Raw genomic sequence first — 11,196 nt, forward strand, 5'->3', positions numbered from 1 at the left:
CAGAGCCAGCATTAAACATCAATTTTATTAAAGTCAGTGGTTTCGGTACAGCAGTTGTTCCCCTAATTTAAATATTCACATATAAAATTAATTAGTCTGACGAAGGAGTAACTTAAAAGATAAAATACAAAAGATTTATTATTGCTCTGTGCAAAGTATCTGTGTCTGCCAAATCGATTCTGCTATTTACTTCTATTTCTTCTTAATCGATCAAACAAAATCATGTAACCAAAAGTGTAGTTAATTTATTATTCGCGACGAATAATCGTGAAGAATACTATTAGACGGTGTTGCAGTACAACAGAATCCAAGATTATATATCGTACATATTTCCATCCAAACAATAAACTGTTCATCCTTATCCTTATTTGGTTTCAATTTACATTCCATAAAATTAAAATTAATTAAACTTGACTTAGTTCATTTAGTATGTTGCAAGCCTAATTGGAATATCTGATTTCAATATCGTTTATATTTTTCTTTCATTATTGTTAAAGACAACTAGTCTTAATACAATAGTTTATACATGATCGCAACAATTTCAATTTAAAATTCATTTCCACGATATCCATTAATTACGCGGAGGCTGAGTCGACATTCTTCGTGTAATTCGTTAAAATACTTGGCCACGTCACGTCATTATCGCTCATAATCGAAGGTTGCACTCCTTTAGGCGATCTCCTGTTCCCCCGACCATCGCGAAACGTTTCATCGTGATCCTGCGGCTCTCCAACATCGACATTTCCATCAGAGACACGCTTGGCCTGCGTCTGTCGATTCTCCAGGTACGAATCCACGAATTTCACATTTCCGATATAATTATTATTCCTCTCCTCCTCGATCTCCGCCACCGTGAACTTACTCTCGTTATTCTCTTCATCCCTAAGAGTGTCATCCCCGTTCAAATTAATCTTCATCAAGTCCACATTGGACCACGTAACCGTATCAACTCCGTCTACGTCCTGCACAGGGCTCGTCTTGTCACCGAAGATACTTTGAATATTATCGCTGGTGAGGCCGTCCTCCAATAGTTGATTGGCAATGAAATCAGACACGGAGCTTACGTCCCACTCGACCAGTTCCTCGCTGCTGATGGAGATCCTGTCTTCCCGCTCGTTCTTCGGGTCGACGTTGTCCTTTTTGCTGTTCCTGATATCGCCGATCGTCTTGAAATAAATACTGTGATCGTACCTGTATGTCTCCAGGCAGGTGCTGTCCAGGTTGCTGTTCGATTGGTAGTTGAAAGTGCCGCAGCAGTTGATCTTGGCCTCCTCTGGTCTGGACTTACGCCGGGACTTCTTGAACGTGTGAAAACGCGGACTCCACGAGACGTCGTCGATGATCAGCTTGTTCGAGGAGACGCTCCATCGAGGCTCCTGTCCTCCCTGCATGGTCATCCGTCCCCTCGACAGCCTTTGGGACCTCAGACGATTGTATCCCCTTGCGTACGCCGCCCATCTTTCGATCCTTTGGAAAACGTACTCCGTCTCCTCGTTCCACCACTCGGACAGGCCTTTCTGGAGCAGGGCGCCAACGTCTTCGGTCATCCTGGCTGCTAGAGGCCGAACGCTCGAAGGACCGGAAGTCGCGGTACCCCCATGCGGAACGGTGTTACATCGTACGAGCGCGGGCCTGGGTTAGGCTGTTCGGGAGACGATGGATTTTGGATCGAAGGATGGATCGCAATTGAACTTAGAAAGAGACCTGGCTGCGATTTATAGGGTTACTACGAAGCACTGCAACTACAGAAGCCATTACAGAACTGTCGTAATCCGTGACCGTGGCCTCGTACCAGGGCGCGTCAAATTCTGTTTGCCATTTTATTGGCCGCGTAACGTATCGATGGTTTGCCTGCGTTGCCCACTACATACAGTTTATTACGCAACCTTTTTACCTTTCTACGCCGAATGAACCAGAAATTTTTTCCCGATCAGAAATTAATACATAATTTTCGAATAAAAATCGAACTTTCATTCTCTTTTACTGAGGTCTAATTCACGCAAGGATATTCTTTGGCAGGAACTTCCTAATGGACTTTTCTCTTGTACTCCTCTATAAAAATTCATTCAAACCGATGAGAAGCAATCGAAAAATAATAACATACAGAGTTTCTCGCACAATTGCGCCTACGTGAGTCGATAAAGTGATCACCATTGTCTTGGAAAGAGAAAAAGTGAAGTTAACGCGGGTAATACGTTTATCCAAGCTGCCAATCATCGGATGCCATTATGGAATATTGAGTGTTCAACAGTAGGAGCGTCTATAGGAAATTGTTTATCAGACCAAGAGCTTCGCGAATTAAAATTCAAAGGGCTCAACGTTCTGGGATTCCGGGGATGATGGGGTTCACGTATAAAAAGCCATGTAGAAAGCGTGGACCGTGCATTCTTCCGCCGTTTTCAGGTCCCTCGTCATACAGGTGAATAGAATTTTACTTATTTCTCCTTGGGTTTCTCCTAAAGTTTTCTAATTAACTATTACAGCGTGTCGCTAACAACGAGTTTCTCCTTCTGTTTCAGATATGAATCTAATATTTGCTTTATTTTGCACGATGGCGGTTAACTGGTTGTTCTGCGCAAATTGCGAAGCAGCTCCAGAATTCGTTAGTAATGTGTATCGTAAATTCCATAGCCGCCCTTTACGACGAGGGTAATTATGAAATTCGGTTTATCTGTGGGGTATTGGAAACTCAAAGATCCCCTCCCCCTCAAAAAAAAAAAAAAAAAAAAATTAAACAATAAAGCTGAAATTAATTACAATTAACCACAACATGTTAAAAGAAAATGCTTCATCTCTACATGTTTAACTGTCTCATTAATATGTATTTCTTTCGCAGGTATATCGTGGAAAGTCTGTTCGGCGAAGACGATGACTTCTTGGATCTGAATAAACGACAAGAATTCGATGATTACGGACACATGAGATTCGGCAAACGGGAACACTTCGACGATTATGGTCACCTGCGATTCGGAAGGCGTCACGAATAAGCAGTAATGATACTGATCGTAGATGCAATTGTCCAGCGACCTTTCGCTGTCGTTGCTGCATGAGTCACGTTTTATTTAGACTCTAGATAAAATATATTTTACATTGCAAATATGCATTTCTTCTTATTTTGACCTTCCTGCGTGCACCTCGATTCTTTTTTCGAGAATGCTCTTCTTAATGCCCCAGCTATGATGCACATATGTTTAATTTTCCAATGTTCTTACCTAGTAACGAGACAAATTACTTATTTCCTATGTCACGACATTTATAATATTTTTTGTGTCGAACTAGTTTAAATCTTACTTAAATTGTCAAAGTTTATAGAATGAATGTAACGCATTTAATATCAATTATAAGTTACTATAGAAATTAAATAATGATATGTACGTATATAAAATGGAAAATATTTGACGTTGACGCACTCATTGAACAGTATTATCGTCTGTACAATCGTAACACAGCTAATGTTTGTTGTCAAACGTTTATTTACACAAATTAAACTGTTTTCAAGGTGTAAAATAAATAAATTGATTCAAATTTCCCGCGGGAAATTGGTGTCGCCATCTAGCGCCGACTACCAAAACTAACTTTGGAGTTTGGTCAGCGCCTCTATCGGGAAAACGCCCAAGTTTGTCGTGGAATAGTTCCTACGCGCACTGTTAGATGGCGCCATTTGTTCAGTTACCGACATTTAATTACCGACATGTCGGTAAATGAACAAATGGCGCCATCTAACGGTGCAAGTAGGAACTATTCGGCGACAAACTTGAGCGTTTTCTCGATAGAGGCGCTGACCAAACTCCGCAGTTAGTTCGGGTTATTTGCCGCTAGGTGGCTACTGATTTGAGCGAAAATAGCGGGTTTCTCACAAGAGAAAAGTTTCGTTAAAAGTTTTAAAAAGAAGGCTAGTTCAAGTAATTAGAAATAACGTATAACAACAAAGTATAAACAGTACGAAGAATAGAATCTTGTCATAAAGAAAAGAAAACGGTAAATATATCAGATGCAATAAGCAAACTCTGTAGACTACAAGCTTTTAAATAAGAAAAATTCTCAAACTCAAGAGAAACTTGCAATACTTACTGTGTTCGCATTCTTGGATTATTCATTTGCACATAGTACTGCGAGTGATAGTAATAAAACATATAGGTAATTGATATTAATGAAAATGTAATATATATTATAAAATTGACAAAAACGTGTCTTTAACATGGACAAGTATCAGTTAATTTTTGTTCCGAAGCAGAAGAACCATTAACATTCGAAGGCGGTCTGCTTGGAAGCGTAAGCTCATGCAGTTTATTTCTTCTCGATTTCAGATCTGCTATTCTCTGATGAAGTTCCATGTTATCATCCAAGAAGGTGTGCACACCATCCCGTTTTTCCAACTCTTCGAGACTGTAGCCGATGGTTCGTCGATTTAAAAGCCAGGGTTCTGGTGGTGGTGGCGGAGGTGGAGCTCTTCGTTTCAAAGGGTAAGGTAATCTGTAAGTAACTTCCATCGTCGTCCTATAATCCATACAACGGGCTTCTTCGGGGTCGTACAACGCGTCCATTAGGGTTGGGGGTGTTTTCTCCTCAATCCTGTAAGTACATTTATTTACAATGGTTTCGTCTACTACGATGCAAAACTGCGAACCACAAATATTAAGCGTAGAAATTAATTCTGTGCCTTTATATTCGATCATTTAGAAATGTTAGTTGAAGTAGAAATATTAAGAAAATAAAATTTGTTTGTACTAACGCTTCGGACGCGAGGGACTTCATATTGGACAAGATTCGTTTAGGATAAATTGGCTCGTATTGATGTTTCAGTTCTATCTGGGACAGCATGGCTTGCGTCTCTGTGACTCCTGTGCATCCATCTTCCGAACCCAGCCTTTGATACGAAGACAGATGAAGACTTCCATTTGGTGGAAATATGTCTGTATTGTCTCTAGGCTCGGCCAAGGTGCTCATTTGCCTGCAAAAAAAAAAAATAATTTTCAATGGGAAAAATCAGTTAAATAATTGTGGATTTTCATAGCACACTATGATATCATAATACATTTAAATATATTTTAGAAATTTTAAACTTCCATCGTATGTGAATATATTAAAACTCGAATAAAATGTGTAGAAATTTAAGATTTATGTTGTCATGCCTCGTCGATCAATATTCTTTTACACGTATACAATTAATACAATTGAAGTCACTTATGTAAACTTAAAAAAGTCATTATACTGAATGACTTACAACAACATTAATATTACTTACGTATTCTTCATTTTCTGAATTATGTATATAGACTCTTTCTTTATTGTTTTTTCTTTATTTTTAGGCCTCAACAATTAGAGATGGTGTTTACTTTCAAACGAAACCGTGCATTCACTGAAAGATAGCCACGATACAAACAGTCTCAGAACCACTGGTGGCTTGCAGGGGTTGCTACGCGAAACAGAGGGTATATTTCACCCTCTTTGACTTGGCGGAAATCTTTTTCGATAGGTCAGAGGAAGCAACGCAATCATGTACAGGGTGTCCTGTACGAAATATTACGAGTTGTTTTCTTAGAAACTGATGAAGACATCGACTTCATTTTTTCTTTAGTTAAATGGCGCAAGTGGTTCATTATTCAGTTTCATAGGAGCTATTCAAATAAAAAAAAATTAATATCACGTTCGTTTTAAACAAATTTCGGACACCCCTATTCTCCCTAACAGTCACTCCAAAAATATTTTCTTGCATACCAAAAGATTAGGCACCTTGGTGGCTAAAGAAGAATACATTTTTGACAAAGTCAATATAGTATAAAATACTATTATTCAACGAATTATTTAGACTTACCATCCATGCATTTTTACTTTGTTGTTATATACAGTAGGCACGTGAAAAACAATCGGCTCCAGAGCCCTTGTTTCATCTTCACAAGATGGGAAGATGGCCTACGATATAAATCGTCTTTATTTAATTGTATTTTTATTATATTATAAATAAATATCATTATGGATAATACATATGTATTGGTAAATTACCAATTTTCCGATTTAGACTTTCGTAAATGTTACTTAATTTTTAATGTTAGTTTTAACGTGTACCATATGTATATGTTTAAGTAGAGGGAAAAAAGGCACGAATACAAAAGTGAAAATAAATGTAAACGTCCATACTCTAATTTACACCGAATTCATAATTCGTACGGTAACAATTTACAATATTAAAATAATTAATCGTACACTTATCGCTGGTCTTCCTTTAGTTGACATTTTGCCCCTCCTCTAATTTCAATCTAAAAAATTTTCGACGACAGTCCTTATCGTTAATCGTTAACTATGTGAAGTAAGATGATACGAAATCGCTGAATGTGATATCAAACACTATCGATAGCGTAACACGTGTAACAACAAATATTTATATCTGCATTGATTCGATTTACGATTACTTCAAGTTTCTTCGCAAATAAAAACACTTTATTATTCCATATCGTTGATAGACTTGATAATTACGATTAACAGCGTTATCTTCTTCTGAAATTAGAATCGAAGATTATAAGATTGTTACATTTGTGTGAGAATAGTGTTTCTCTTTAAGTTTACTAGAGAAAAAAGTAAAAATGATGAAGGCTTCGTTGAGAAAAGAAATATTGCAAAAGTGTAGGAGAATGGTTGTTCCTGAGGAATCATATGAAGAGGAAGAAGAAATGGAAGAGAGTGGAGAAATGTCGGATAAGTTTGAAGGCATTGAGGATGACTTACCATTTCAAGATATTCTTGCCGAGAAACGTCGTAAATATAGTGCCAAGGAGGAATTTATTTATTTACTTTACAATGACGTGCTCAAGTATTTCGTAAAGAAGTAATTAAGTTTCTTGAACTGTCCCACACACAACTTTTTAATTCATTGATATTACTTTTAAAAATGAACTGAAATGAAACCAAAATAATTTCGTTCGATGAAGCTGGGAGGGAAGATTTTTAAGGAAAAAACCTCGGAGGAAACTCGATAGTGATTCTGGAGAAGAGTCTGATGACTGGGAAAAGATCGAGGAGACGCAGAATTACGAAGATATAAATGGACCAGGAAAAAAACGAACTAATTCCGAGGAATATTTAAGCGACGAGTCTAAAACAAGTTCCAATTTGCCGTGGAAATTAATACTGCCAGATGAGTTTGCAGATATAACATTTATCAATGGCAACACGTACAGTGGTTGCATCAGTAGGAAGATGATGGAAGGCAAAGGCGTGTACAAATGGTCTAATGGTGCTCGGTACAAAGTAATTAATTTTTTACTTTCTTAAGAGTGTATATAAAAGTAGATGGATCCAAGAAGTCGACAAATTAATTTAATGTACAATTTCTTTTCAAAAACAAGCTTTCACATGATAATAAATGGGAATGAACATGTTCTTCTATTCTTCACTTTCACCTTACCTTTTCCAATACGTACCTGTAACAAAAACTACAAGGTAAACAGTTTTCGTAGGGTGAATTTGAACAGAATCTTATGCACGGAAGAGGTTTATTAGAGTGGAGCAGTAATTGTTGGTACGAGGGCGATTTCGCGAATGGTCATCGACATGGTAGAGGCCTGTTCGTGAATGGAGAAGATCATTTCATGTACACTGGTCAGTGGTGTTCGGGTTACAGACACGGAAAAGGGTGAGCAATTAAACGTCCATATAAATATAAAATATTTTTTCTTTTTAATATGAATTCCTTTAATATGTTGCGTCGTAAGACTACACTCGGAGAATTTTACCCAATTTTATTTGTTGGAAAAGTTACTGTCGTTTCGGTGACAATGGTTCATACGACGGCGACTGGGAAATGGAGAAAATGTCCGGTGTTGGATTACGAATTTACCCGAGTGGTGCTCGTTACGTTGGACAGTGGAAAGATGGGCTTCGTCATGGTATTGGAACAATGGTTTGGACTAATGGGAATGTTTATCGCGGAGAATGGAAATGTGGTGCAATGGATGGGTTTGTTTTTCTTTTATTCGTTGAATTAATATCACAGCAAAATTATATTCATTGTTTAAATAATAACGTGATCGAGATTTATCTCGTCTCGTGCGAATCACTAATTTCAAAAGATACATGACCGTTAAAAGTAATAAGGAATTGAAAGAAATACACCTCCTTTTTCACTTCCATCTCACCTTTAACTGATGATCTATCGTTTATTTCTCAAACTGATAAAATATTAATAGTTACGGCGAGTACGTGTGGGAGGGATTTTTCAATAAAACTTTCACTTGGCCCCAAGAAGCTTCTTATACAGGTGATTGGCGTCGTGGAATGCGTCATGGAAAAGGTGAATATTTATTTTCATTTAACAAAGCTTTGTTTAAGGCTCTGTAAATAAACTATTAACAAAATTCTTGTTACAGGACGATTAAAATTAAAATCCGTGGGCGGTGCTGAATATTCTGGATACTGGAGGGATAATAAAAAGCATGGCCAGGGAATTATAATTGGTAAAGTAGATGTTTTATGGTATTGTATATCATAACAGAGAATTACATTTATTCTTGTCTTGAAAACCTTCTTTGCACGTACTTAGTAATAGTGGACACATATAATACGTTTTTATAACATTTTTATATCGTTTGTAGGAAATAATGGGGAGAAGTGTGAAGCTGATCCTTTATTTTTAAACGACATTTTAGTTTCATCTGATGTCGCAAATGGAACGTCACGAGATCAAGCAGAAATCGAAGATAAGAGCACATGTGTAGTGAAAGAAATTAAACCATTGTAAGAATAATTAATTTTATTTTGTCGGAATATCGAAAATATATTTCGAATTACTGTTTTGATTTTTTAGATTTCTCGAAAAACCAAGCCAGTTGGGGAAGGCTCCCGTAACTCCGATTTTGAAGCCAGAACAGTTCCCATCTTTCTCTTACTATCTGACTCGTCTATTGGACCCAAAACGTTTGGAACCACGTTCCGTACCTTCTGTCTCATCTGGAAAATGTTACAACTGTGACAACCCATCTTGCTCCTGTTTGGGACCACATACGAATGGTTATTTAATTATATTTCTTAATTCTTGATTACATCAAGTTATTTCACATATTCTGTAAATTGCATAAATATGGAAGAAATCATCTTGTAAATCGATCCAAAGATGTCGCAAATTTCTTATAGATGCCATAGTGAGCGAAGAAATAATAAATACCGAAACAGTAGATGCTTTCAAATCCATTTGGGAGAACGAACAGCGTTGGTTACAGAATTGTTTAACGTTACATATCTCCCGTTTACGACAAATTTATAAGGATTACGCTAAATTGTTCGCGAAGTCAGCGCCGCAGTGTAATCTTGCAATGAGCAGATTGTGTTTATGGCAATTATGGCAAGATTGTGGTATTAACAAGAAAGGATTGAGCTTAAGTGAAATCGATAACTATATGGGTAAATATAAATTATTATTAATTAGATAAGTAATAGTTGCAACTGAGCATGAAGCTTAAGGATGTTCAAATATAGCTAGATACTTTTACATTATTCTTCTTTTTTTTTTTTTTTTTTAAATCATCAGGATAACCGCTTTTGGTTTTCACGAATTTTTATAAGGAGGTGCCTTGACAATGTTAAATTACTTTGAAATATTAATTATTGTGAATACTTTGATGGTCTCAGCAAAGAATGAGTCTGCCTTCGTGAAAGATCCCTGCTATCCATTCGAAAAAATTGAAATTTGGCAATTCTTACACGCGCTGCTAGAAGTTTCTTGGCATTTATACACCAAAAACGATAACATAGAAAATCAGGAAATGCATGGCAAACTCGCTGGTGGTTTACATAAATTTTTGAAGAATGATGTATACACTCACGTCGGAAATCACGTTGGTATGCAATTAATTTACAATTATGCGTACTGTTAAAATTGGATAAAAGAACTCCAGTGTTAGAAATAATAATTTTACGTATCCTATTTCACACTTATGCATTTTTGACATTTTTTAATTACATACCACTAATAAAACTTTTGGTGACAGGTAGTTTTTACCACGAATACCAGAATTTATTGCCTTTGAATTGTGTATTCGAACTGTATCAGAGCATTGGACTGCCATGTTCCACGAAAGACTTCCTTCGTGCTACCTGTGCTTTAAACGGTGATCTGATTAATTTATATGATATATTATAATATCCTAAACAATATTTTATACCTTAATTCGTAATGAAATATCTTTTCATTCGTTATTTATTTAACAAAAATTAATTGCCCACCAATTTCGAAGATGCACTGATGTTAACAAGAGAAATTCAAACGAGACATACAACTTTAAAGTAGTTTATTATTGGTGAACAATTATGTTTGTACATTTTACAGTATGCACGTAGAGTCCGTTTAAGACCTAGTTTTTATAGTAGTAGTATTTTTACATTAAAACGAATAACTATTTTAATGACGTAGGTACACCAAGTCCGCAAACTTCCTCGACGACTGACTCGATTGTTAAACATTTTGCGGATGGAATTAATGCTGTGACGATAGGTGGGAAAGTTAGTTACCTCCTGAAAGTCGACGAGATATTTTCGCTATCGCGTGGCGTAATCGAAACAGGAAGAAAGTATAAAAATAATCTGTGTACGTGTAACGTTTTTTCCTGTGGATTATTACACAGAGTGGGAGCATAATTCACAAAAAATGTTTCCTTCTCCAATCGCACTGTGAATTACGTCCCTCCCTGTACTATTGCAAATTGTTTTAATTGTTTACATTTTGAATCGCAATGAAACATCACACAGTCCACGAATTGTTGGTCTTCAGACAATTGGGAGCTAAGAAGATGGTAGAAATCATAGCATCGATGTGCCCGGGAATTAAGGATTCGAATAATGGTATAATTATCAACATGGATTACGAGGCATGTGTAAATTTATGATAGTAGAATTTGAAATACTTCGTCGAATAGTTCTTAAAGTAATAGTTTGTTTGATTGTACGTGCTTCGATTTTTTGAAACTTCAATATCGCAACACTTGCAATGCACATTATTTTCAACTTAATTTTAATATTCAATTTTTAATTTTTTTCTCATTATTTATACTTTCTATGGTAACGCTATATAATTTTATACACAGAATATCTTGTAAAGTATACCGCCTGAGAAAAATGAAAGAAAAATGAATTCCAAGTCAGGAACAAGGCTTATATTTACATTTTAGAATGAATGGCTATTAATTTATGGCTGAAGTTACAAATCGA

The 11,196-nt window shown here is 36.4% G+C and overlaps 4 protein-coding genes across 4 annotated transcripts; 2 read left to right on the forward strand and 2 right to left on the reverse strand.

Moving 5' to 3' along the window:
• Nucleotides 1-6: 6 nt before the first annotated feature.
• On the reverse strand, nucleotides 7-1,699 carry LOC128888256 (uncharacterized). The gene has a single exon (XM_054144979.1). It carries the CDS (start codon nucleotides 1,545-1,547, stop codon nucleotides 576-578), a length of 972 nt encoding a protein of 323 aa, XP_054000954.1. The 5' UTR covers nucleotides 1,548-1,699; the 3' UTR covers nucleotides 7-575.
• Nucleotides 1,700-2,388: 689 nt separating this feature from the next.
• On the forward strand, nucleotides 2,389-3,353 carry LOC128888258 (uncharacterized). The gene is made up of 3 exons (XM_054144983.1): nucleotides 2,389-2,419; nucleotides 2,520-2,649; nucleotides 2,837-3,353. The coding sequence occupies exons 2-3, from the start codon at nucleotides 2,522-2,524 to the stop codon at nucleotides 2,985-2,987; spliced, it is 279 nt and encodes a 92-aa protein (XP_054000958.1). The 5' UTR covers nucleotides 2,389-2,419; nucleotides 2,520-2,521; the 3' UTR covers nucleotides 2,988-3,353.
• An 840-nt stretch (nucleotides 3,354-4,193) lies between these two features.
• LOC128887731 (uncharacterized) lies at nucleotides 4,194-6,298 on the reverse strand. Its single transcript, XM_054143933.1, has 4 exons — nucleotides 6,205-6,298; nucleotides 5,816-5,913; nucleotides 4,733-4,951; nucleotides 4,194-4,572 (listed from the first exon to the last, which is right to left on the reverse strand). The coding sequence occupies exons 1-4, from the start codon at nucleotides 6,232-6,234 to the stop codon at nucleotides 4,194-4,196; spliced, it is 726 nt and encodes a 241-aa protein (XP_053999908.1). The 5' UTR covers nucleotides 6,235-6,298.
• Nucleotides 6,299-6,777: 479 nt separating this feature from the next.
• On the forward strand, nucleotides 6,778-10,141 carry LOC128887556 (radial spoke head 10 homolog B-like). Its single transcript, XM_054143575.1, has 10 exons — nucleotides 6,778-7,245; nucleotides 7,455-7,630; nucleotides 7,753-7,953; nucleotides 8,184-8,287; nucleotides 8,364-8,450; nucleotides 8,589-8,730; nucleotides 8,801-9,003; nucleotides 9,127-9,393; nucleotides 9,622-9,831; nucleotides 9,981-10,141. The coding sequence occupies exons 1-10, from the start codon at nucleotides 7,195-7,197 to the stop codon at nucleotides 10,130-10,132; spliced, it is 1,593 nt and encodes a 530-aa protein (XP_053999550.1). The 5' UTR covers nucleotides 6,778-7,194; the 3' UTR covers nucleotides 10,133-10,141.
• Nucleotides 10,142-11,196: the final 1,055 nt, after the last annotated feature.

The sequence above is a fragment of the Hylaeus anthracinus genome, unplaced genomic scaffold (assembly GCF_026225885.1).
Source record: "Hylaeus anthracinus isolate JK02 unplaced genomic scaffold, UHH_iyHylAnth1.0_haploid 11989, whole genome shotgun sequence".
Lineage (NCBI taxonomy): Eukaryota > Metazoa > Arthropoda > Insecta > Hymenoptera > Colletidae > Hylaeus > Hylaeus anthracinus.

What these genes read in the sequence shown, in the direction of transcription:
- LOC128888258 (XM_054144983.1), top strand. Translation starts at nt 2,522, where the DNA reads ATGAATCTAATATTTGCTTTATTTTGCACGATGGCGGTTAACTGGTTG. An exon ending in AGCCGCCCTTTACGACGAGG is followed by an intron (nt 2,650 to 2,836) that starts GTAATTATGAAA and finishes TTTCTTTCGCAG; the next exon opens with GTATATCGTGGAAAGTCTGT.
- LOC128887556 (XM_054143575.1), top strand. Translation starts at nt 7,195, where the DNA reads ATGATGGAAGGCAAAGGCGTGTACAAATGGTCTAATGGTGCTCGGTAC. An exon ending in AAATGTGGTGCAATGGATGG is followed by an intron (nt 7,954 to 8,183) that starts GTTTGTTTTTCT and finishes AAATATTAATAG; the next exon opens with TTACGGCGAGTACGTGTGGG. An exon ending in TCACGTCGGAAATCACGTTG is followed by an intron (nt 9,832 to 9,980) that starts GTATGCAATTAA and finishes TTTTGGTGACAG; the next exon opens with GTAGTTTTTACCACGAATAC.
- LOC128888256 (XM_054144979.1), bottom strand. Translation starts at nt 1,547, where the DNA reads ATGACCGAAGACGTTGGCGCCCTGCTCCAGAAAGGCCTGTCCGAGTGG.
- LOC128887731 (XM_054143933.1), bottom strand. Translation starts at nt 6,234, where the DNA reads ATGTCAACTAAAGGAAGACCAGCGATAAGT. An exon ending in AAGGAAGACCAGCGATAAGT is followed by an intron (nt 5,914 to 6,204) that starts GTACGATTAATT and finishes TTTATATCGTAG; the next exon opens with GCCATCTTCCCATCTTGTGA. An exon ending in AAAGTAAAAATGCATGGATG is followed by an intron (nt 4,952 to 5,815) that starts GTAAGTCTAAAT and finishes TTTTTTTTGCAG; the next exon opens with GCAAATGAGCACCTTGGCCG.